Source organism: Fukomys damarensis, unplaced genomic scaffold (assembly GCF_012274545.1).
Source record: "Fukomys damarensis isolate Sample0158 unplaced genomic scaffold, DMR_v1.0_HiC HiC_scaffold_14, whole genome shotgun sequence".
Lineage (NCBI taxonomy): Eukaryota > Metazoa > Chordata > Mammalia > Rodentia > Bathyergidae > Fukomys > Fukomys damarensis.
Window position 1 is genome coordinate 41,345,359 of NW_022900926.1, and position 27,069 is coordinate 41,372,427.

The following is a 27,069-nucleotide window of genomic DNA, read 5'->3' on the forward strand; positions in this document are numbered from 1 at the left end:
AATTTGAGCTATTAAATAAAAAACAAAAAAGTCTCTAAGATACTAGCTATCACATTATTAAAGACAGATGTTGTCTTTTGAACAAAAACAAAAGTCTCATAAGGTATGGTAGGGTGTTTGATAATATATACACTATTCATGATAAAATCAGAATATTTATCATTTTAATCTCTTCAAATATTTATCATTTATTGTAAAACCAAAATTATATTTAATGCAAATTTTAATCTTGCTTTTTATCATAATGTTTTCTAGATTTTTTATTTTTGTTTTAATAAATTAAATATTCACAGAACAGATTGAGAGAATTGGCCTATTTTGAAGGAATGTTCAGCTAATAATGAAAACTAACTTTTTAAAAAATGGACCTAGATCCCTCTATTTTACTTAAATTCATTCTGCTCCATCAGAAGAATGTCCTGAGGGAGATTTTGACATAAAGTACTGGGAATGAAAACAGGAAGATGGATGGAATTAAAGCAAGTGGGAGCAGGTTTCCTTTTCAGAGCAGCATAATAGGTTCCAACCCATGCTAGTGGAAAAGATGAGACATGATCCTTCAACCCCAAAAGAATGTACCTGTGGGTCTGGCATGCAAAGAGAGGTGGATATGGTTAGCCACAGGTATACTTATATGTATAACAATTACTCCATTTTCTGAGGTTTTATGATAGTACGTGTATCCCTGCCTCTTCTGAGATTTGAAGCAATAGAAAAATATATATTGTATCAATAGTCATTAGTACTTCTGTATTACTAAGGAAGGTGGTTTGAGGAATATAACCCATGCTTGCTGATAGGCCGTAGTGATTTGTCTGCTCATTTCCTACTGGATAAAATTATACACTTATTCACAGATGGAGTCCTCTAACAGCTGTGTGCTTGAATGAGGGATGAGCTACATAACAAGATAGGAGTTCCATTTTCTTGAGTGGACAGGAATTTGAGAATAACAAATTATTGCCCTAAAATTCAAAATTTAAGACTGACAATAACCTATAACAAAGAAACTTTTTGTTCTTCAACAACAATCTTTTACACTAGTTTGTTGAAAAAGACATACATGTTAAGAAATTGTGTCAAAAAATATGGTTTTAGTAGGTAAAAAATATTGAGCCAGAATGGAGGATAAATGATAATATAATAATTTGAAGAAATTCATACAGAAAGGTGTAGGAAATTTTTAAAAAATTGATATGAACTTCAGCAAGTCTAGTCCTTAGGAAGCTCAAATGACTACAAATTTAGTTTGTTTAATCTAGAATTAATATGTTTACTCTCCTTTCTAATTAGACCACAGATAAACCATGTAGAGTGATTCTTACACGTCATTGGATATTGACTATAATTGATTCAGAAAAAAAAAGACGGAATAAAAGTGGAGGAAAAGAGGAAAAAGAAGAAAAAATATCTTAATATGTATATGTTCAGGGGAAAAAATACTGACTAAGACATCTATTCCATCCATATGAATCTGGACCATTCTAAAAATTTGTCTTTGCAGGCAAACTTTTCCAGAGACAAAATGACCATTTTTTTCCCCAAAGAATCATTTTTGTTTTAGCTATGTTGATTACGCAGGCATTGGTTTCTTTAGACCTGCACAAAGAATACAAAGCCCTGCCCACTTGTTTGTGATTCATTGAAGATGTGGGGCTATAAATACATAATAGTGTCATGAGATGTCATCTGAACAGAAGTCCTACTCTGCATATATATTATTACCTGGTTATTAAGCGGGATCATTCAAGTTCATTGCCTCTTTGGATTCTTGAAAATTTATGTTCCTTATATTCTCTGCCAAATCTTTATCTGGCCAGGTTCTCACAGCAGCATCACTGCAAAATATCTCATTTCTATCCAGAGGCAAAACAGTCACCCCATAGTGATGTATGTTGTATTTGTCAGTATTGCTGTCACTGAGGCACAAAACTTGGTACCCACTTAGAGAAGAGGTTTAATTTTCAACACATTTTGAGGGGATTCTGAGGATAGTTTAGCTGGTTCCAAAGCAGAAACATCATGGTGAAGTGCATTATAGAGCAGAGATATTTAGTTCATACTTGCTATGAGGCAGGGCAGGGGAACATTGCCAGAGAGGAAGAGGCCAGGGGCCAAATAATCTCCAGGGTCACACCTCTAAGACTCATTCAGACATCTACATGAATGTGCTTTATAATACCCTGCTGGTTTCCAAGTCAATTAAATTGACATAAATGGTCTTAATTGTCACACATCTTTATGGGAAGTAAATTATAAGCAACAACAAAAAAAAACATGACAATACAATATGATCTCTTTATTGTTTTAACAATGTCCTATATTATTTTGGTTGTTATTTTTCCCCCTTTCTGGAAAATAGTGAGCTAACCAAGTTAAGCTTTAATGTAAGTTTAGCTTTTGAGTTGGAGATTCAGGGTAGTGTAGCACACATCATATCTGATGTATTATTCATAAGTATTAAGAACTAAATACTAATGTTTGTAAGATGGTGATGGTATCTGGACATTTACCAGAAATCTAATAAATTTCTTATCTCATTTAATAAGCAGAGTCCAGGCTCTGAAATAATCATGAAGATATGAAGCCAGCTGAGATGAATATGGAGGTTTACATGATAGTAAATGATATTCAGACAGATTTACATGCCTTGAATTGCAATGAGAGCTTCCATCTCAACTGTCGGAAGTACTATACTGCCTGAAATTGTCACTAATCTGAGCACAACAAATTTCGCTCCTGGCAATAGCCAGATTATTTTTAGTGGAGAGAACTGAAGCAGATGAAGACAATCATATGCTTCTCCTAAATTAAATCTGTTAGAAGCTCATAAAAATGAATCACTCTGTCTGTATATCTTTGTCTCCATTGTTTAAATTCAATGAAATAGGACAAAAAAATCACTACCATGTAAATCCTGTTATCACTGTGATTTGCTCACAGTAAAGCTGTCAACACTTAGCAATATAATTGAAGACATCTCCTGGGTTAAGGACAGTTTGGCAACTAGAAATTGTGAAGAAATTGTTTGACACTTGATGCATTTAGCTGGTTATACTGTACAGTGAAGGACTCCTAGTCAGTAATGATGCTGATTGACTGTAGAAACTCAGCAGAGCTGTCCAGTGTAGCAAGAGTCATTTCACTTACAATAATGCAGATTTTTTAAAAGTGTTGTTTTTTTATTATGATAATTTTATTGGAGGAGAAAGTATGCTATCAATTTAGATTATTAAAGTCTTACTTTGTATATTCTGAAATATCTTTTAGTAGTGGAACTAAATTGCATGCCAAACTATGTCTTTGAGATATAGAGATATCCCACTTCTTATGAAAACTCTCCAAAGCTAGAGATATTCTGTTTAAATAGTTGCTAACTTAACAGTTCCAGGTACTCAATGTCTACATAGATGCTGTTCAGGTTAATGGTGACACCAGCAACAGCTGCATCCTTATGTTGTTTTATCTGTTTGGAAGTGGGACTTCGTGCTTGTATTAAGTGTGATAAATGCCTCACTTTCCTCCTTTCTACTTTTAGGCAACCCTTCAGTGGTTAATGCTTGCATGGCCTGTTATTGCCTAATACAGTTTTCACCTTAATCAGCTCATTCATTATCTTATTTGATCCTGATCTCTTACTGTGTACATTTTACAAATAAGATAGTAAGATATTAAACTGAGTAGCCTAAACTTTGGTGGAATTAGTCTATAATTTAGATTTTCTAAATGTTTGTCTTTTGGAGTAATTGTATCTTTCTTGTGCTATGGTAATTCTGCACCATTCTTTAATATGTATTAACTATGCATGAAGTATTATATTGTGTTTTATGTCATTTACTCATATGTCCTATGAGTTAGATACAATTTTCGTTCTAACATTATACATAATGAAACTGAAGTTCAGAAACTTTGCCATCATTATGTGGTAATTAGATTTCAAACCCAGTGAATCAGATTCAAAATTACAATGACATTGTTAACAACTTGGCATCTTCATTGTTTTGAAATCAGTACTTTGGCTGCTAATACTTCTAAATACATAAAAGCTCTGAAAAAGAAATGTGTTATCAATAAGTACTGGTGTAGATTAACATGTTTAAGAAATCAAACAGAAGTACTTTACTTTATGGATAAATATCTCAAAATGTCTTGTTAGGGATATGTGTTCAATATCAGGTTGTGTCTTAGTTACTTTGTTGCCGAGAAAATACCCTAACACTCATAAGTTAAAGAAGGAAAGGTTTATTGTAGCTAACAGTTTGTAGAAGCTTCAGTTGGTAGACTGGTGGCTCCATGGCAGTGTGGCAGGTAGGTGGGCATTGCAAAGGTGAAGCAGTCCACTGCAGAGCCCTCTGGAGGCAGCAAATAGCAAGCAGTGAGGCAGCAGCAGAACCAGCAAGCCAGCTTTTCCCTTTGATTCCCTCATGGCCAAAAGCCACACCCAGGTTGGACCTTCCATCAGCCACACCCAGAACTATGATAAACCAATCACTGGACTAATTTAGTACTGCACACCCTTTTTTTCCAGCATCACATACCTCAGCTTGGAAAAACCATCCCTATGAGCACATGGACATATGAGGGACATCTAAATATATGCTATATCAGGTTCGGTGCTATTGTTCCTGCTCAGAATTTTTCTTATCTCCTGAGACTTTACTCTTCTATCTGATTTCTACTCATTCTTTTAGTCTTAGTTTAAGACAACAGTCCTCCCAGAAGTCTAGGTTATTGGGCTCTCTCATTTCCCTAAAACAGTCTATGTGTTAATTATGCTTAATTACATTTATCCTCTTTACAATTAAAATCTTATTCTTTGTTTTATTACTAGAGTCTAGTGAAAATATCTGCCATATATTAGGTTCTACTCATTATTTGAGGAAGTTGATGAATTGATAACAAATTCCCGTAAAATGCATCCAATCAAGGAAATAGATGATAAAATATGGTAGTAGTTTCAAATATTGATTAAAAAGATTCAAAAAAGGATGAAGAATGTCTTTTACAAACTAGAAACAGTAGTTACTCAGAAGAATTTAAAAGTTTTCATATGGATGCAGATGTCATCTTTTTATATCTGCATCCAGATAAAAACATAAAAATCCTAATTATTAGAGAACCTACAGAATTAATACTACTTTGTTGTTTTGATTTTTATAAATGATATAAAATGGAACACATTAGAGTCCCACAATATTTAAGTTAACAATAGAGAATAAATCATTGTGATATTTTGAGTAACATTAAAGGAAATTACATGGTGGCTTGCCAGAAAGTGGGAAAAATGTGTTAAGTAGGTAAGAGAGGCCCAAAGAAGACAGTACCAAACAATGGCAGACATGATAAAAAATAAGGAATTATAAGTGTTGGATACCATTTAATGAATTGCCATGCTCCATTTGACAAACTGTGTCATGAGAATTGTTTTCTTCAAGTCCTGACTTCTTCCAGTGAATCTGAACTCTTCAACTGCTCAACTATTAGAATATGTTAGGAAAGACACTAGCTCATTTCCAGAACCAGGCCTTAACAAGTAAAAGTTTCCACTCCTCTCATAAGATAGTCATATTTAAGAAAACATCCATCTTGTTGTAAGGAACCTCCAGAAAGCCTCTTTGAGTAAAGCCAATGGTCCACTGATTTCAGCAAGTGCTTGGCATTAAGTTTTCAGCCATGAAATGAGCTACTCTTCAGCCCTCACTGAGCCATGTACATTGAGCAGAATCAAATTTAGAAAGACATTATAGATTATGTCTAGATGTCTCTCCAAAGCTTCATGTGATTATAGGTAGTACTTTTCAGAGGACTCTGGATCTAGGATGTGTGATGCAAGGTCTAAGGGTGTATGATTACTAAATTAATACACTGATTTGTATGGCATAGCTCTGAACACTGAAAGTGGGAAGGCCCATCTAGGGTGTGAGTGCTACCTCCCCTAAGGGCATGCAGCCTGGTTAGAATATAAAGGACAGAAGGAGGGTTGCTGCCTTTGTTTGCTGCTTGCTGCTCTGGGTAGCTTCTGCCTAAGATGAAATATTTCTTCTCTGTGATAACACTCTTCCATGCCACCCTGCTTTGGAGCCAGCCAATTATGGACAGAATCCTCTACTAACTGTGAGCTGAAATAAAATTTTCCTCTTTTAAATTTGGGTATCAAATATTTGTCTCAGCAATGAGAAAATTACCTATGACCCAAGACCTACGCAGCTTTGCAATCAAATTTTATTAAAACTTGGCTACATTTTTCAGCCATAATGTAGAGTTCCAGTATTCCATGTGATTAAAAAAAAAGGACAGTCTTTGTTTTGATGATTAACACATCAGTGAATATTATGGATACCCTTTTATGAAAATATAATACTCAAGATATAATAATAATCAAGATATAACTGACAACCTAAGTATGACAGCTATGGCAGAGGGTCTGAATTATTTTTGGAAAACAGTTCTGCAGTAACGCCAAAACATGAAGAGACCATGAGTATGTTGCTTAGAACTCTGTTGTGCACAGAATTAGTAGAGTTTTCTTGGAAATCAAGGTTGCACTAGGTGTATCGAATGTTTTGTTAACAGTCCAATTATTTATTAATGCAAGATAATGTTATTCCTTTACTTTTGTTATGATCATTATTCTACTTGAGATTGGATGACATTTCCAAATCACATTTGATAACTCTGGCTTTCTTGTACACAACATAAAAATATTTTTAAATGAGGGATTTATTATTATTGATGTACTATTAGAATTAGGAATGAAAAATGTTAACAAAGCTTAGAAGTAGGAACCTTCTTAAGAGCTTTTCATAATTATTATTTTCTTCTTAATAATTTTGGCTTTGTGCAATTTGTAGAATATCTGAAAACTAAGAATAATTAATCTCTGTGTAGATTGCACTATTACATTTTTCTAGGAAGTTACTGAAAGTCTCAAAAGACAGTTAATACACTTAAGTAAAAGTTATAAAATGTTCCTGGATTAAGAAAATGCAGGCAATAAATTTAAATTAGAAACATGGCATGCCAAAAATTTAAATTACAGAGAGGACAGTGGAATGGGGAAAAAATAAAAACCAAGATACATCATGTAATGGTACAAGATCTCAATGATGAAGGTAACTGTATTGTATACCTAAAAAGTACCAATAAATGTAATGAAAAAGAAATATTTAAAAAATTTAAGTTAGAACACATGAAGTTTTGTTATTGATTTTGGTTTTGTATTTTTGAAATAGTCTTGCTATAGAGTTCAGGCTTACCTTGAGTTCACTATGTACCTCAGGCTTGCCTCAAACTCAAGGCTATCCTCCTGTCTCAGTGTCCTGAGAGCTAGGTTTCAAAGCATGCTTCACCATGTCCAGCATATATATATTTTTTTTTCAAATTTAAAACTTCAAATGAATACAAATGCAGTTTCTAGTCCCATCAGTATTTGTCTTAATATCTCGTAAACTATAAAATTATATTCTCTATGTGAAATTTTAAATGAAGGACTTCCAGAGAAGTATTCAAATATTGATTGACTTAAACCAGATAGTGTATTTATATTTTAAAAAATAGCCTAAGCACTGGGCAACTAAAGTCAATATGAAGTTATCACTTCTCTAACTTTCTTCTCAAGAAAAGTCTTTTCCCTTCTTATGAAAATGGATATATGTTTTCTTTATCTTTATTAAACTTAGTTGTATGTTTTAGGCATACGATACAGTGCTATTCACCATTGGGATCTTGTACCTTTACATGACTTATCTTGGTTCTTATTTTTCCCCATCTCCAGACCTCTCTTCATTCTCTCCATCCTGCCCTGTTTACAAACACATTGTTTCCATGTTTTTCCTTTTACACAGATTTTTTTATTTTCCCTTTCCCCCACTCCTCCCACTTCCACGACTCTTTAGACCTTTTCCTCCAATTACACAGTATCAATTATGCATTTTGATCCTTATTTACACTTGTAGATTTTCACAACAGAGAAACTATTCAGTATTTACACATGTGTGACTTAGTGTGACTCATTAATTTCACTTAAGAATATGGCCTCAATGTGCACCCAGTTAGCTATAAATATCTCTAGTTTCTCATTCTTTATGGCTGAATAGTACTCCATTTTATTTTAAAAAATCTTTATCCAGTCTCCAGTTGATAAGCAGTTGGGTTATTTCCAAGTTTTAGCTGTTACAAACTGTGCCACTATGAACATGGCTGTGCATATATCACTGTTGTCTGATTCTTTTAATTCTTTACCTAACAGAGGAATAACTGGTTCATATGGGACTTCTAATCCGAGTTGCTTGAGGTACCTCCATATTGATTTCCACAGTGGTTGCATGAGTCTACTCTCCCACCAACAATGAAGAAGGGTTCCTATATCCCCACAACCCCACCAACATTTTTATTCATTGATTTTCTTGATAGTAGCCATTATTTGTGGGGTGAGGTGGAATCTCAGAGTTGTTTCCATTTGTATCTCTCAAGTGACCAATGATGTTGAACATTTTTTCATATGTTTACTTGCTATTTTACTTATTTGTCTGAGAACTGCCTGTTCATTTCAGAGACCCATTTTTGAATTGGGTCTTTTTATTTGGTAGGTCTGAATTTTTTTTTTTTTAAGTTCTTTCTGTATTCTAGATTAGTAGACCTTTATCTGGGGAACAGCTGAGGAAATTTTTTTTTCCCACATTGTGGGTTGTCCCTTAGTTTTGATTGTGATTTTTGTGATAATGCAGAAACTTTTTAAACAATGAAATCCCAATTGTTGATTCTTTGTGCTCATTCCCATGCTACTAAGGATTAGTTCATAAAGTCTTTTCCTGTGCCTATATCTTGAGGAGTTCTATCTAACTTACCTTCCAGAAAGTTTAGTTTTTCCATTTTAATATTTAGATCTTTAATCCATTTGGATTTTAATTTAGTGCATGATGAACGATATGGGTCTATTTTTTTTCTTTTATTGAGTTTATTGGTACATTTTAGATATACAGTACAATTACATTCATTGTTGGTATCTTGCACCTTTACATGACAGGTCTTGGTTCTCATTTTTTCCCCTTGTCCCTGCCCTCATTTCACCCCCCTTTTCCTCTCCCCATTTACAAACACTTTATTTCCATTTTTTCATTTTGTCATGTTTTTTTTCCCTTATTATCTTTCTCCTACCATTCCCATTTTCCCTACACCTTTAGCCCTTTTCTTCCTATTTTTTATGGTCAATTATTTCATTAGGATCTTATGTACTATTATAGCTTTTCACACCAGAGAAACTATTTGGTATTTACACATGTGTGACTTATTTATTTCACTTAGGAGTATATCCTCAATATGTATCCATTTTCCTATGAATGACTCTAATTTCTCATTCTTTATGGCTGAGTAGTATTCCATTTTAGAGAAAAACCACATCTTCTTTATCCAGTCTCCAACTGATGGGAAAACGGGCTGTTTCCAAGATTTAGCTATTACAAACTGTGCCGTTATAAACATAGGTGCGCATATATCACTGTGATATGATGCTTTTAATTCTTTTGGAAAGATACCCAGCAGAGGGATGGCTGGGTCAAATGGAACCTCTAGTCCCAGCTCTTTGAAGTATCTCCATATTGATTTCCATAGTGGTTGCACCAGTCTGCACTCCCACCAACAATGGAGAAGGATTCCTTTCTCCCCACGACCCTGCCAACATTTGTTATTGGTTGATTTCTTGATAGCAGCCATTCTTTGTGGGGTGAGGTGGAATCTCAGTGTTGTTTTCATCTGCATCTCTCAAATGACCAGTGATGTGGAGCATTTTTTCATATATTTCCTTGCTGCTTTTACTTCTTTGTCTGAGAAATGTCTGTTCATTTCAGATGTCCATTTTTGAATCGGGTCTTTATATTTGGGGGTGGCTGATTGTTTTGCCTTCTTTATATATTCTAGATAATAGTCCTTTGTCTGAGGAGCAGCTGGTAAAAATTTCTTCCCACACTGTAGGTTGTCTCTTAGTTCTGTTAATGGTTTCTTTTGCAGTGCAGAAGCTTTTTAATAAGATGAGATCCCGGTTGTTGATTCTTTCTGCTAGTTCCCATGCTACTGAGGATTTGTTCATAAAGTCTTTTCCTATGCCAATGTCTTCAAGAGTTCTGCCTAACTTATCTTCCAGCAAGCTTAGTATTTCTATTTTAATATGAAGATCTTTAATCCACTTGGATTTTACTTTAGTGCGTGGTGAAAGATAAAGGTCTAGTTTTAATCTTTGGTAGGTTGAGAACCAGCTTTTCCAACACAGTTTATTAAAGTGGTTATCTTTCCTCCAGTGAGAATGGTTGGCTTCTATGTCAAAGATGAGTATATCAGGAGTTGTTTCTGCTTCTCCTAATCTATCCCAGTGATCCTTTGGTTTTTTCTTTGTCAGTACCATTCTGTTTTAATCACAGTGGCTTTGTAGTATAGTTTCAACTTGGGGATTGTGATACCCCTTGCCATGTCACTGTTGCCTAGAATTGCTTTTCTATTCTAGGCCTGTTCCTATTCCAAATGAATTTTTTTATTGTTTTTTGTAGTTCTGTGAAATAACTCTTGAGATTTCAATAGGAATTGTGTTGAATTAGTACAGCAGTTTTGGAAGTATGGCCATTTTCACTATTTTGATTCTTCCTACCCAGGAATAAGGCTTGCCTTTCAATTTTTTTGTATCCTCATCAATCTCTTTTTTTCAGAGTGTTGTAGTTCTCAATATAGAAGTCTTTTATTTCCTTTGGTAGATTGTTTCCTAGATATTTAATGTTTTCAATGCTATTCTGAAAGGGATTGTTTCACTCTCAGTGAGTCTGTTATTTGTGTACAAGAAGGCTATTGAATTTTGAGTGTTGACCTTGGATCTAGCTACTTAACTGAATCTGTCAATTAAGTCTAGAAGAATTGGAGGAGTTTTTTGGGTCTTCTATGCAGAGTATCACACCATCAGCAAATAATGACAGTTTAACATGTTCCTTTCCTATCTTTTTTCCTTTTATTTCTTCCTCTTTTCTAAATACCATGGCTAAGGTTTCCAAAACTATATTGAACAGGATTGGTGTTAGTGGATATCCTTATCTTGTTCTTCATTGTAGCATGAAAGTTTTCAGGTTTTGACCATTTAGTATGACATTGGTTGTTGGGTTTTTCATAGATAGCCTTTATCAAATTGAGATAAAGATTATTTATTCCAATATTCAGCAGGGTTTTTATCATGAATGAGTGTTGAATTTTGTCAAATACTTTTTTGACATCTATTGAGATGATCATATGGTTTTTTGTCCTTGACTCTGTTAATATATTGTTTTACATTTATTGATTTATGTATGTTTAACCATCCTTGCATTCTAGGGATAAATCCAACTTGGTCAGGGTGTATGATCTTCTTGATGACCCTCCGTATTCTGTTAGCCACTATTTTATTGAGGATTTTTGCATCTATGTTCATTAGGGAGATTGGCCTGTAGTTCTCTTTCTTGGTTGGGTCTCTCTCTGCTTTTATAATCAAAGTTATTCTTGCTTCAGGAAATGAATTTGGAAGTATTGCTTCCCATTCAGTTTCATTGAAAAGTTTAAAGAGTTGTGGCAAGAGTTCTCTGAATTTCTGGAAGAATTCAGCAGTGAATCCATCAGGACCTGGACTTTTCTTTGTTGATAAATTTTTAGTTACATTTTCAATATCACAGAAGGTAATTGGTATGACTGGGGTGTTTAAAATTTTTATATCTTTTTCATTCAACTTTGGTAATTCATATGTATGTAGAAGTCTGTCCCATTCCTCTGTGTTCATTTTATTAGAGTACAGCTTCTCAAAGTAGATTTGATGATCCTCTGGATTTCTGCTGGATCTGTTTTGTCTTCACCTTTTTTATTTCTAATTGCATGCATTTGAGCCTTTTCTTTCCTTTTTTTTTATAAGGTTGACTAAGGATTTGTTGTTTTTATTCTTTTGAAAAACCAACTATTTGATTAATTGATTTTTTTTGTATCCCTCTGTTAGTCTCCATTGCATTGATTTCTTCTCTGATCATTATAATTTCCTCCCTTGTGTGTGCTTTGGGTTTGTCTTGCTCTTCTTTTTCTAGGAGCTTAAAAGTGACAATTAGATTGTTTATTTGAGCTCACTGTTTTCCTCGTGGACATTCGCTGCTATGAATTTCCCACATAAAACTGCTTTCATTGTATCCCATAGATTCCTGTATGTTGTATTGGCATTTCTTCTTTAATTTCTGCTGTGGAGCCGGGTGTGGTGGTGCACACCTGTAATCCCAGCACTCAGGAGGCTGAGGCAGGAGGATCACTGTGAGTTCGAGACCAACCTGAGCTACATAATGAATTCCAGTTCAGTCTCAACTACATAGTGAGACCCTGTCTCAAAAAACAAACAAAACAAAACAAAACCAAAAAAAAAAGAATCGAAATGTATAATTGATATTGTATAATAGGAAAAAAGGTCTAAAGGTATAGGGGAAGTGGAGGGGTAGGGGAAAGGTAAGAAGGGAAAAGAAAAATAAGAAAAAAGAAAAAGAGTGGAAACAAAGTCTTTTATTGTTTGGGACAGTGTTATTCAATTTTCATAGGTTTGTGAAATTTTTACAAATCCTTATGCTGTTTATCTCCAGTTTAATTGCACTATGGTCTGATAATATACTTGGAACAATTTCAATTCCTTTGCATTTAAATTGGGTATATCAACCACCTCCCACAGTCTAGTATCCATGCTTTTGTGAAATCCCTTCCTCTTTAAAAATACAAACAAACAAACAAACAGCAAAAGTGATGGAGTTTCTATTACTCTCTGGATTATTTATCTAGCTCTTCCCTTGATCTCATAAAAGAATACAGTGCAGTAGCAAGTGGGAGTAGATAGCCTTCTTACCAACGTGATGAATTCAGTTTTCCAAGCTGCAGATGCTCATGTGGTAAGCAGCTGCAAGAAGCCTCCAATCAATAGGCAGCAAAAATGAGGAACTCAGATTTACAGTCACATAGAAATTAATTCCACCAACACCGTATTTTGCTTATGCATTAATATTCTGAGTGATTTCCAGTTTAGGGCCATTATAAATAAAATAGTCATGAATATTTGTATTTAATTTTTGTATGGGCCTATTTTAATTTATTGTGGGTGACTAGGGACAGAACATCTTTTGTAAGCTCTATGTTTGCTTTTTTTTTAAGTGCCTAGTAGTTATCTGAAGCAACAGTTCCAGTTTATATTTGTGCCAGCAGTGTATGTGTATGTGTTACCGTTGCTTTATATCTTGCCAGTATTTGGTATATGCATTGAAAAGGTTTTAATCTCTTTGAGTGGGGGTGCTTAGATCAGTATAATAGCAGATTTTGAAGCTACTCCATGAAATCTATAATAAAAATATTCTTTTTAACTGTATTCTCAAGATTTAAGAGATATTCAATGACTATTTGGTGAGTAGATTTTAGTTGAAATGGTTATTATTTTCGCTAGTTACTGTTTAATGATTGCATTTGCTATAATCACAGTAATGTGCTTAGCTTTGTCCAAACCACAAGATCTTCAAATTAAACAGAGGAAGATATGCAGAATAATATGTATTGTTTGACATATGGAGATTTCTGCTTTATCAGAGTTATATGCAGGATGCTCTAGAAGTGCCATAATCCTTGAGAGCAGTTAGGTAATAGGGAAATTGCAGAAAAGGAAGAATAAAAACATCCAGTGGGCTGAGTCCCTTGTAATGGTCTCTTATTGCCCAGGAATTTAGGAAACTTAAAATAACCTTGTCCAGGAAGTTCTATTTTGAAAAATGAGAAGTAACACATGCAACGGTAACCCATTTGTAGTCACTGTGTTCCAGGTTTCGTACCCTATATTTATTGAAGTGTGATGTTTCATTTAATGTTCATGACCACTATGTGAAGGAGGTCTTTAACTCATTTTTTTCCAGTGAGGAACACTGAGTGGAATGTGTAAATGACACCAATTCAAGAGCATATAAAAATGGGCAGATTTATTTATTTCAAAGAAAGTTTCTTCTTCTGCTCATCCTAGCAGATAGAGTTAAAAATATATGAAGAAAGGACTAGTGTCTTTTGAGTATAGTTCTAGTAAAGACAGTTTTGCTATTGTTTTGTTATGTTCCAACTACGAACTTCAAAATTATTTTAGTCCCTAAAGTTACAGTTCCCTAAGTTAGTCCCTTTAGTCTCTTAAGTTAAGTAAAGCTCTTATATGCCTTTAAATGTTTGCAGAATTATTTAAGAAGATAAAAACAGGCACTAGGTGGAATTTGATCCCCTGGCCTTAGACTGCTCACCTCTGCTACAGCTGTGTTAGTCAACTTTCTGTTATTATAATGAATACCTGAGATAAATAAACTTACACACAAAAAGATTTACTTTGGCTTATAATATTGAGCATTTCAGTCCATGATCTATTGCCTGGACATGGCTTTGGGCCTGTGGTGGCACAGCATGGCAGAAGTACATTCACCTCATGGTCAAGAATGAGAAAAAAAAAATTAAAGAGTGAGGAGTGGGTTCCAACAATAGCTCTCATGAGCATTTCTTTAATGGTCTAAAGATATTCCACTAAGCCCCACCTCTTAAGGTGTTCACCACTTCTAATACCATCAAACTAGAGACACTTGGGCCTCTGGGGGACATTTAAAAATCCAAACTACTGAAGTTGCTAAAGTAATTTCTGTAGTTTTGTTCATTATGACCATTACTAGGCAAAAGGATAGTTTTCCAAAAAGTAGTCAAATGATTCTTCACTAAGGCATATATTTTACATGGTTCTGTCTAACCTTTTCTTTTCTTTCTTTCTTTCTTTCTTTCTTTCTTTCTTTCTTTCTTTCTTTCTTTCTTTCTTTCTTTCTTTCTTTCTTTTTTTTTCGGTTTTTTGAAACAAGGTCTCACTGTGTAGTTGAGACTGACCTGGAACTCACTATGTAGCCCAGGCTGGTCTTGAACTCACAGCAATCCTCCTGCCTCAGCCTCCCAAGTGTTGGGATTAAAGTTGTGCGCCACTGCACCTGGCTTTGTCTAACCTTTTCTTTTTAGTTATCTTTAGCAATTCTCTAGATCTGAGAGATTAAATAGCTTTTGATTCTTTTGTTGACATGTTATAATCCATAACTCCTTCTAGCCACATTTCATCTGCCGTCATTTTAATATTTGAATCTCAAGACCTTTCTTACTCCTGAACAAAAGCTATTAATTATAAATGCTTTAACCATCAGTTGTTGAAACATAGAAGGCAATGATCAGTCAGTTAAATTTTTATATTTTCTAAAATTAGAAAGGAGTAAAGTTAAATCTGCTTGTAATGGCATGTATTCATTAAGACCTTTGTTTCTATTTTTTAGACAAGCAGAGAATGTGAGTAGTATGGATAAAGTAACATATGTCATTATGCTAAATTCACATATTCAAAATTATTCTAATTTTGTTGCTTATATCATTATATTACAGTTTGAGAGCAAAAAGAAAGTTATGAATGAGCTTTTTCTAATTTCTCTGTAAAACATAAGGATTTGTCAGATCATTTACTAACTTATAGATGATACATAGGAATTGTTGCATAAAAGTTTTAATTGCTGTTGGGACACTAAAACTAGGATATCCACCTTATTTATTATGGGTAATTTATTATGGGTAATAATTATGGTATTTATTATGGGAATTGTTACAAAAAATAAGATATGAAAATGAATTATCTATGATGTTCACAGAAAAGCTCATAAACTTCTAAACTTTCTATTTCTTGAGACAAGAAATCTTATCGTGACCAGTAAACTGAAGCTAACTCCTTCTGCCTTTGATCATTAGTGTTGCTTTCCAGCCTTTACCATGTTGTACTTTTCTTTCTCCACTGAGTGTGCTGTATTTCCGAAGAAACTTCTGTGTTGCTAAGGAGAACCCTACTATCCCATTTGCTTCATGGCTAATTACAGTAAAATGGTTTTTCTTAAAACTTGGGCCAATTTTCTGATCCTCCTAACTGCTGGTGCTCATGTGAATCACCACCAGCCAGAGCATGAAAGCCACAGTCCAGCACAGTTGTCTGGCCAGAGATAACCTTGTTCCCTTAGCAGAGATGACTATGGTCCTTGGACAGAGGAAACATGAGATGTTGCTCCTGATGTGGCTATTAGTGGTTTTTGGAGAATGAAGAGAGAAAAGTCACAAGAAGCTAAACTAGACTTTGAATATTTTTAAAGGATAACCTGAAACACTGAGGCTAAACCAAGATACATTAAATTAGTTGGGTTAGCCAAAGGTCACAGTTGTAACCCAAATGTTTATTATGATCTGTGTAATGTTGCCAGAGATAGTCTTCAGATTGGACTCTTAATATTTTATTAATTGTCCAAGAATGATGTAAATCTGATTGACCACTGCACATACCACAATAGAATTTTAACAGACCAAATATGCAAGATGTACTCTCCATGTCTTCATAAAAGTGCTGAAGTAGGGTTATATGACTAAATTTTGGCTGCGTTTTTCGTCATTGAATTTATCTGAAGTACAGAGCTGAAGCTGATGAATGTGACTACAGTTCTAAGTTTCATTGCTCCACCACTTTTATTTCAAGATATCTGAAATTTTTACCAAATTAATATATGCACATTTATAACAATCAGACATGTAGATGGTTTTGTAATAGAAATAGCTGTTTATAATGTAAAGATGTCAATCCCTGCCTTGGCCCTTTTCTCCCGAGCTCCACTTCGGCCTTCCCATCTTTTCCTCTCCTCTCCCCTCCGTTCTCTGCCCCTCCCCTCTCCCCTCTTTTCTCTTCCCCTGCCTCCCCTCCCTTCCTCCTCCTGCTCCTTCCTCTCTCTTCCTCTCCGCACGCCACCTCCCTCCCCATATTTTTTCTGTAGTGGTAGGAATTACACCTAGGGCCTCTGCAAACTAGGCTGAAAGTTGTAATTCTCCAACCTGAGCCTCCCTGGATTGCTGTGTTTATAGGCACAGGCTACCATTCTTAGTACTTATGTTTTACTTTTACATTGTCCGAGCAGAGTAACATACCTTTGTTTTCAGAACCATCATTAAAATTTTTTTAACTAGTGTAACTTTCAGGCTGAAAATCAAGTGAGTGTGATCATGACTACAGTGGGATGAACAAAGGAAATGACCCTCTTATCCTGTGTGACTGATGTTGTCTTAATGAGCCCTTTCCCTTCTGTGAGGGTGGGTGAACATTCCCTTCCTAAGTAACTGTGTGCCATTGTGTCATGAGCTTTCAAGACTGACGCACACTTGCAGACTTGGAAATTCATTGGAAAGATTAACAGGACTGGGTGTGTAGTCATCCACATATCAGAGTTGCAGTAAAGCAAAATCTGCATAAGAAAAAGTATGCAGGGACGTGGCAAGGGACTCTTTCTAAGGTTCTCACAGGTGACATTTATTCCTCCCACAACAAGTTATAATCACAGTGAGAAGTGTCTGCTAGGGACACTCACTAGGCAATCATAGAACAGGATTTTAGTTGGGGCTGTTTGTGTAGGCATTTCTGCCCAGTGCTCATTAAAATTCCAGACTCCAAGAGAGGAAGGTGTTAGGCACGAATCATGTAGTTTGTTCAAACAGCTTAAGGCTCTGCATACCACCCACACAGTAAGGAAGTGGTGGGGACACTTCTGAAATCCAACTTCCCAAAGACTAGCCAGTGGCCAAGTTGGAAAGCAATTATTTCTAATAACAGCAGCCTTAGGCTTGCTGTATCAGTGGTTTGGGGGCTGATGATCTGTGAATTCAGATTCTGGTTTCCTTTGAGGTCTGGATTAAATTGTTTCTATAGAATGGCTCAGTTTCATGTAGAACTCAGCCTTCCACATTTACCATTTTTCTATGCTTTTCTCTAGTGTATATGTGTGTGTGTGTGTGTGTGTGTGTAGTGTATGTATATGTACTTGTGTATATATGCGCATGCATATGTAAGCACACATGTATATGTGTGTTATATGTGTGCTGGTGAAGGACTGCAAGGTTCATGCATACAGACCTGAGGAAATATTCCTGGCTCCTTGAAAGTCTTCTCCAATATTTTCACTAGCTTCTGGTGCTAAGTGGCTGAGCTACCTGGGCTGATTCCTGAAGTGGGGATGGTCCTTGTACTGGCTCCTGATGACCAGTTTAGCTTCTGCATCTTGAACCTCTGGCTCGGTCCAAATGTGTCATAGTCAGAATGCTTCAGCCATTGCCACTTTTTCTGCCTCATGCCAGTCACTGGCCTCAAACCAGCTTTGCTGGATGTTCCACCTGTCTTTTCTCCTCCATCTGTTGCAGTTACAAAGACAACTTCTCATCTCTTCCCTCAGCCCTTCCTGGGTCTCTTCTAGAGTTACAAATTGTAGGGCCATCACTGCCCCAGATTTGACTGTTCTAAAGATATCACTGTCCTTGATTTTGAACCCACTTCCAACTTGTTGTGCATTCCCAAAGTACATTTTACTGTTCTCCCATTTAACTGATAATTAGATTACATGAAGTACTCTCTGAACTTTGAAGGGATTAGTACAAATTCTATTTTTGTTTTTTGTTTTCACATCAGCAATCTGACCTTTCTCTCCCGAGATTTTTTTTAATTGAGTTTATTGGTACTTTTTAGGTATACAGTACAGTTACATCCGTTATTGGGATCTTGTACCTTTACATGACAGGTCTTGGTTCTCATTTTTTCCCTTTACCCCTGCCCAGATTTTAAGATCTATTTGTGAAGTTTTGGTGGTTCCAGATCAACTCTGCCTCTTCTATTATTTTTTCTCTTTTCTTTAGACCTCAGTCCAGTGTGGCTTTACAGAATCACAGGCTTGTCCTCTGCTGCATCCTACTTCACATTTCTAGAAAAGTGTGAAATTTCAACCACTGATCTTTTCCATTCTCCTTGAGGAAAGGTTTACAAATTGTCAGTTTTGTTGCACAACTGGGAATTGTAGAGCCTTTTTTCTGAGCTTTGTATTTTTATTTTTCATTTGATATAGGATTTCACTAAATCACGAAGCTGTCCTGGATGGGCTTGATCCTCACCCTTCAGCCTTCCAAAGTGCAGTGATTACAAGCATGTGCACTTCTGTGCTGGGCTAACATTGCTACTTTTTAAGCATAGTTCTAACTGTTCCTTGGGATAAATAGGAGGCTTGTCACCAGGTGAGCAGCAACATAATCTCCAGGGATGACTATACATACTCCACACTGACACATGGAGGCTTATGAGTGTAATATACGTATGTATTTTCATTAGAGAATCTCCTACTACAATTGTAATAAATTTAGGAAAAGCATTTACTTAAATTTTAAACACTTATCAGTAGTGAGACTACTACCCCCAAAATACAAATTGTATATTTTTGTATATATAACACTGGCTTGCTTTCCAAAAGTAATGCATTGGTTAATATTAATATTTCAGTTTACGTGTTCTTTTTTATTTAATTGAAAACTCTTGCTGTTTAAAATTTTATTTCTTTGTTTACCAGGAGAGGTTGTCAAGTACATTCCATGTGCCAGACCCCTCTCTAGATGCTGAATAGAATAGATTAAGTCTTTGCTTGCACAAGTACACTGATTTGTCACTTTGCCACTTATCTAGTAGTAATAACTGCTGTGAAAAAAATGAAAGATGGCCAATGTGATGCAGAGGATTGGCTGAGATCAGGGCTGGTCATCCTGCTATGGCAACTTGTAAACAGTAATCTGGAAGAAGTGTAGGAAGGGCTGATGAACATATTTGAAGCCAAATGCTAAATAAGGTCTTATATATTTATGATGACAGTTTGACTTATCAGGGCCCCCAGAAGCATCTGTAGAGGGCCTTTGGGATCTGTGGACTACATCCTGAACATATTGGACTGCATATTTATTTAACTACTCTCTAATAATATAAATGGAAAGGCTTTACAAGTTGTGTACTAAGGATGTTATTGTTTTTTCTTCAAAGGGTCCATCTTGCTGGGAAGATGTCTTGATTCCAAATCAGATAAGTGGTGAATGCCAATCTCCAGGCTGCCCTGGGACCACAGCAGTGAGTGCTTTGTCAAATTAATTCATTTTAATACAAAAAAAATAATATAACCGGAGTGTTAACAAAGACATTAAATATAAAAATGACAACTGATTTTTCTTCTACCTAATAATATCCAATAGAGGTGATGTAATATCCAAATGTGCTAATATATTCGCCAAAACTTACTTCATATCATGGCTTCCAAGTCACTTTTCTAATGGACTTCCCTTCCCACATTTGGTGTTGTGTAAAAAACTGGCCCCATTTCTTCCTTCCAATCTCACAAAACAGGATAGATTTCTATGATATCAAAAGGTGTGTGAATTTCCCCCACCAGCAAGCATTCAGTTCTGGAGCAGTGGACCCCAGCTGGGTGGGTGCCCTCCAATTCCATTATGATCCTGTCTACCTTGAGCAGCAGCACATTCCATAGAGGGCTCAGTCCCCCAAACTGCACAGTTTTTTCATATGCTGACTGCTAGACCCATATTGTGTTACCTGTGCTTCTGATCAACTAGCTATAAATTGGAGTTTTCCCCAAAGCCTCCCTACCCTGGATTCCAGTAACTTGATAGAGCATTTCACTAGACTCAGGAAAACTATTATTTACCATGTAGTAGTTTATTATAAAGAATGTTACAAATGATATTATGATGAAATGAAAGGATGTCTATGGCAGGGGGCTAAGGGTGGAATTTCCATATTACAGGCATGCCACTGTCCAGCTATCCAGAAACCCTTCTATCTGAATCCTCCCCCTTTGGATTTTTGTAGACTTTTTACTGCACAGGAATAATTAATTATATCATTGGCACTTGATCGTCAACTTAAGCTTCAGCCCCTCTCCCTTCCTTGGAAGTTGGAGATGGGGTTGAAAATCCGGACCTTCTGCTACCTCTGCCTTAGTCTTTTGGTAACCAACCCTTCTTTAAACTACCTGGGGGCTGCCAGCTACCACTCAACTTATTAGCCTAAAAAAGACATTTACCAATTTGAAGATTCCAAAGATTTTAGGAGCTATATTCTGAGACATCAAATATATATTTCATAGTATCCTATGTGACTATGTTGAAATATGCCAATTTAGACTCCTGACAAAGGGGTATACATGGAAAATAAAGAACATAAGAAAGGAAATGCAAATTAACTGTCTAGAAAAGAAAAACAAGAATTATATAACATTAATCTGTTTCCTGATGCTATATTTTATATTTATATTCCATATTATTCAAGCACTCCTCTTTTGCTTAATCTCTTATCTTCCTATGTAGTTTCCTGACACAGGAGACTGCTAAAATATGTAGTATGGATGGGCAGTTATATAACTGCATTATCGCTTCTGTTCTGGGTAACCTGCTTCTCTCTGCAAGCATATGCCATATGTTTCACATAGAACAGATGTTTCCTGAAAGAGATCCTAAGCTCTGAAGTTATTTTAAAAATCATTTTATTATTATGGTCATGCTTATCATTATATATTATTATTGTTTTTACTTCAAATATCTTTGTATCGCCATGCTCTGACTGTATATGTCTCCTGAACTGTAAATACTGTTATGGTTCCAACACAAATGTCAGTGTTAGTTCGCAAACTGTCACAGCCACCTGGCAGTTCATATCTTCTCTGTGTAACAAAGTCTGTCAATAGCAACAGGTATAGTGTTTGAGCTAGAATCATTAGAGGAGGCTTCTCTTGCCAATCTCCTAGATAATTACAAGGATACCAATATAGCAGTAGGTAGCAGTCAAACAAGCATTCTTTACCAAACTCAGACTAGAAACCATGAACAAATGCTTATTAATGTACATGCTGAAGAAAAAATCCCGAAGAAAAATAATGACGTGTGTCACTCACAGATATCAAAGTACAATACTGTCATGCAAGTTTCAAATGGATAAAATTCAAGTGTGCATACTTTATAGGGCATATTTCTTAAGTATAATTTCATATGTATGCCTTATACAAATATATACATTATAATATACATAAAACATATATTCGCATGTAATTAAGCATATCCATATGTTTGTATATATCTGTGCATACATATAACCATTCATCTATCTATCCTTTGGTATATGTAATATCATCATGGTCTTCACTTCATCAGAGTAAGGTGCGGTCCTTTGAAAACTCTACTTTAGTAGTTGAATGTCTGACTACCTTTCATATTCCTCGATAATTGGCAGGATTTATTCTTGGCAGAATAAGCAATTCTGCATCTCTAAGAATTTATCTTTAAATCATCCAGAAGAGGGAAACTTTTTTGGATGGGTATTGAAAATTATGATTTTTTTTTTTTTTTGCCTGTTGAATACTTAGCTTACTTATCAATTTTGTATGAATAAAGTTATATTGCAATTCTATTTCCAACATGGTGAGTTGATAATAGTTTTTAAATCTTGCTATGTGCATCATAAGAAAATACTGTGGTAAATTAAAAAAGCAAATTTTAAAAGCAGCCTTATTGCAACTGTATAAGGACTGCCAAAATGAAGGGAAAATTGAATTCAGAGAGGAAACTGCATAAGCTCAGCCAGTTGCTACCTCGACTACCACTACCATTGATTACTGAGGGTGGAAAGTGCATATAAGACAGATCCTCACAGGGCAGATACACACACACACACACACACACACACACACACAGCATTAGGAGTTAGGGCCTATACAAGGTGTAACATGAAATCAGACTCCTACACAAAGTTAGGCCTCAAAATATGTGGACTCAATGGAGAGAAAAGTGGTAGCAATCCCTGCTTATCTTATTGTCACTCTTGGTAAATGAGAAAATGTTATCTCCAAAATATAATATGTACATAATGGAGTATTACCATAAAGGATAAATTTGAGCCATTTATACTTAAACAGATGCATCTTGAGACCATAATTCTAAATGAAGTAAATCAGACACAGAAAGTTTAATATCACATGGCTTCTCTTTTATGAGAAACTCAAAATATAAATAACTTACAGAGCAAAATAACAGTGAAATGATATAAAACAGAGAGGCAAACTTTGTAGACATTAGGAAGGCGATCTGGAAAATGGGGAGGAGGAGAAAGGGCAGCAAAAATGATAGGGATATGATACATGTATTACCAATTCCCCAATATAAATGTAATTATTATATGATCAATCACACAGATATACTAACAATAAAAAAGAAAAAATAAATAGTCCAGATAACCATACAAGGGACTGAAATAAATTACAGGATGTCGAATTAGTACAGAGAAGACAGAGGGGGTGGGTGGGGGAGAGAGATAGGTAAATGAAATTGTGATAAATATGTAGCACACACCAAACCAGTAGAAATAAAAAGTACATGTATCAATAGTGGAATGAAATGCAAATTCACTATAAGTAAGTTTCAAAAGACAAAGTTTTTTAGGGTGGATTAAAAGGAGAAAATTCAGCTTTGTGCAGATTACAAAAGATACACCTAAAGCATATGAGAACAAAAGCATTGAAATTAAAATGTAAAATTATATTTCAGGCAAGTATTAACTAAAAGTGCTGGTGAATCCATTTTAAATGCATATAAAGTAGACTTTAAGGGAAACAGCATTACTAAAAGAGAAACGCTCTAGATTTTGATAAAAGTTTTAATTACCTAAGAAGATAAATTACTTTAAAAATTGCCTGATGATAGTTATATAGATTCAAAATGCAGTAAAGAAGCATTGTCAGAATTATCAAATTATATATACAAACTGCCACCATGATGGGAGAGTGTTATAACTGGGAGCTTCTCCAGTTTGGAAGACTCAGGAAGGATTCTGAGACTCAATGCAGCCATAGCTAATGGACTCAGGACAGTACCCCCACACTTTTTTCTGTGGAAATAAAACATATCTAAAATTGCTCATGTTTTGGACATTAAGGGATTAAAATATCATTAATAAAATATGGTAACTTGTATCTCTTGAGTCAATAAAAAGTCCCAAGTGGACATATGGGACCAAAAACAATAAACACCCTGTCAAATGTTTAGGGATGACTCTAAATTAATATTTAAACAGACTTAGGACCATAAACACATACTTTATAAAAGAACAGAGAGAAAATTATTTTAAAATATTTTAGGAAAAATGTGATATCCAAATATTTTTATCCCACACATAATGAACACTAAAAAATTATTTGTTAAATGAAGGAATTGGTAGTGTACCTACTTTTAAATAACTATGTTAGTGGCTAGAAGAAGTTGAGTATTCAGCATGGGAAATTTATTTTCTTCCCTCTTTCTCTTGAAATCATTTTTCTGGAGTGAAAATGTACAAAGTGCATTCACAAGGTAGCTGAATGTAAATCTTGACTCCTGCATTTTATAAAATCAATGTATGGTGTTTATTTCTTATGCAGGATATTATTAATTTTGGGCACTATATATTGTCTTATTAAAAACTTTAATGTCTATCCATATACTTAACTTTCAGAAGAGGAAACTACTTAATTTATTCTTAATTAATATTTACATACTTAAGTACAGTCTAAGTAGATCACATTAATTATTCATTTTATATTTCTATACCTGGGATCAAACTCAGGACCTTGAGCTTGCGTAGCAGGTGCTGAGCTGCTGAGGTAAATCCCTGGCCCTAGATCACTTTAAATAATCTTGGATTTTTAAGAGTTAAAAATATAAATCTGACCCTAACTACACCTTAGATAAGACAAATCTGAACCTAGTTCAATCTTACATTAATTACTATATTTTAGGAAGGAGTACAGCAGCAGTACTGAAAGGCAACTTACATTTTCATTAAAAAAAAAAAAAAAAACTAGCTGGGCATGGTGGCGCACACTTAATACCAGCACTCAGGAGGCTGAGGCAGGAGGATTGCTGTGCATTTCAAACCAGTCTCAAATTCACAGTTCCAGGTCAGTCTCAACTACAGAGTGAGACCCTGTCTCAAAAAAAACAAAAATAAAATAATAAAAAAAAAATCTAGTTGGCTCAAAGAGTATATGCTTGAGATCAAAAGGAAACAAAATAAATTATGATTTTTTCCATTAGTGAAATTAATTCAACTTGGAATATGGCCCAAGACTTTAAATTTTCTATGAAAGCCTTCATTTTGTGTCACTTATACTACTTTAAACAGTTACAGTAGTATCTGTGTTGGGAAAGCATGTATTTATCCTTCTTGTACAACACAGGATAAGCCAAACCCAAAGCTCTTAAGGTGTGAGCATAATTTCTAAATTCCAAACTATAAGCCCTAAATATGAGAAGCCTATTATTAAACCCTCCCCTGCAAACACCTTTTACTTCAGTGGTACTTTTGTGGTAATAAGGTCCTTCTCTACCATCTGTGAGAACATTGCCTTTCTCCACATCAGACACATGGACAGAAGGGTTTAGAATGGGGGAGACTTCTTCAAATGAAAAAGGAAATTTAAATTATCTCTTCAAAAATAAATGACGACAATCACTTTAAAAATTGTTGTTGAGGGATGTTGGCTTTAGTACTTAATAGCCTGTAATATAACTACACCGTATTTTATGTTTTCCAAAAGAAAAATCACCTGAAATCCTTGATAAAATTATATATTTTCTGGTTTAGATTACTTAATTCTGATTATATTTAAATTCTTTTACATCAAATATATTTTCTTATCAGAAACAGTCAAGTAGGACCTCTTAACATAGATCTAAGATTTATTTTATTTATTTTTTTATTTTTTTATTTTTTGTGGTACCAGTGATCGAACACTGGTCCTTGTGCTTTCGAGGCAGGCCACCAAACCGTTGAGCTAAATCCCCGGCCCTCTAAGATTTATTTGAAATGAAACTAGATACTTAAAACTATTCCCTGAACTATAATAAGTCACATAATTACTAAACTCTGTTTAATAAATACAGAGTTTTCATCTTACTCAATCTGTAATTATTACTAGCATTTTTTTCCCCTGTTGAGCATAGTGTATATCAACTGGAATATGAGTTTGAAGAAATGTTAATATTCATACTCTGTATCTCTGACTTCATCTTCTTGGGACATGCTGACTAAACCAAGATGAATAGTAAATAAGAGTCCCTCAATACTGAACAATTTTTATTTATAAGTCATTTGCATATTTTATATTCAGAAAGTTTTCTCACTAATGTTCTAGTTTGATCAAATTACTATTCTCAAAAGATCTATGTTTGTTTTGGTTGTTTCCATTGTTCTTTCATATATTCATTAGAATCTCACAAAATGAGCCTCAGGATATCTCAGGATAGTTTCCTATACAACATGTTCTTAATTTTTCAGAAATCTCATAATAGTGAAGCTTAATTTTGTTTTGTCTTCGAGGATGGGTGGATCTTGAGTTGGCCAGAGATCTCTTGAGACAGTCACAAATGACAGTTTCTACTTGTACAGTAGTAGCTGTGGGCTCCATATTCTTTTGTTGCCTAAGCTCATCAGCATATGTAGTGACCAACACTGGAACAAAGATACAACTCCACTGATGTCAGCTGGTAGAGGGTGCTGAGAGCGTAGGCTGAAAACAGGTGAAGCAGGAATGTCACAGTCCCTTCCCTTTTGTTCTGAGCTGTAGTTTGAGATAAATTTTTGCCCTGTCCTTACACTGTTCTTTACACTCATATTTCCTTAATTCTAAATAAAATTGAATTGTGAAAGCTTTGAAGTTCAACTCACATTATGATTGAATGGTGTCTAAGCATGACAAAATGTTTTCTGTGGTCTGACATGCAATTCAGGTGACAAAGTATAAAGCTGTTACAGCATTTTTCAAAAATGACCTAAGGACAGCTTATTTCAAAACCAAGTTTTGAGCACATCATAAGAGAAAGTTTCATGTTTGGATTGTTGAGGTCAAAATTGGAAGATAGATTCTTAAGTGAAATTAACCTTCTACAGATTTGAGTAAAAAATCAAAATTTTTGTTAACATGAAAATACATACCGTAGTGTGACAAGTTGTCAATTTTTAAAATTTAATTTAATTTATTGGTACATTCTAGGTAGACAGTACAGTTACATCTACTACTGGGATCTTGTACCTTTACATGCCAGGTCTTGGTTCTCATTTTTTCCCCTTGTCCCCACCCTCCC

At 35.0% G+C, this 27,069-nt stretch overlaps 1 protein-coding gene across 3 annotated transcripts in view; it reads left to right on the forward strand.

Annotated features, from left to right (window-relative positions):
- Prkn (parkin RBR E3 ubiquitin protein ligase) overlaps nt 1-27,069 on the forward strand; it is a 1,339,037-nt gene that overhangs the window by 650,426 nt on the left and 661,542 nt on the right. For all 3 annotated transcript variants that reach the window (XM_033763332.1, XM_033763333.1, XM_033763334.1), the window contains one exon: nt 19,931-20,014. In XM_033763332.1, the coding sequence (XP_033619223.1) occupies nt 19,931-20,014 (84 nt within the window). The remainder of the gene's footprint in view (nt 1-19,930; nt 20,015-27,069) is intronic.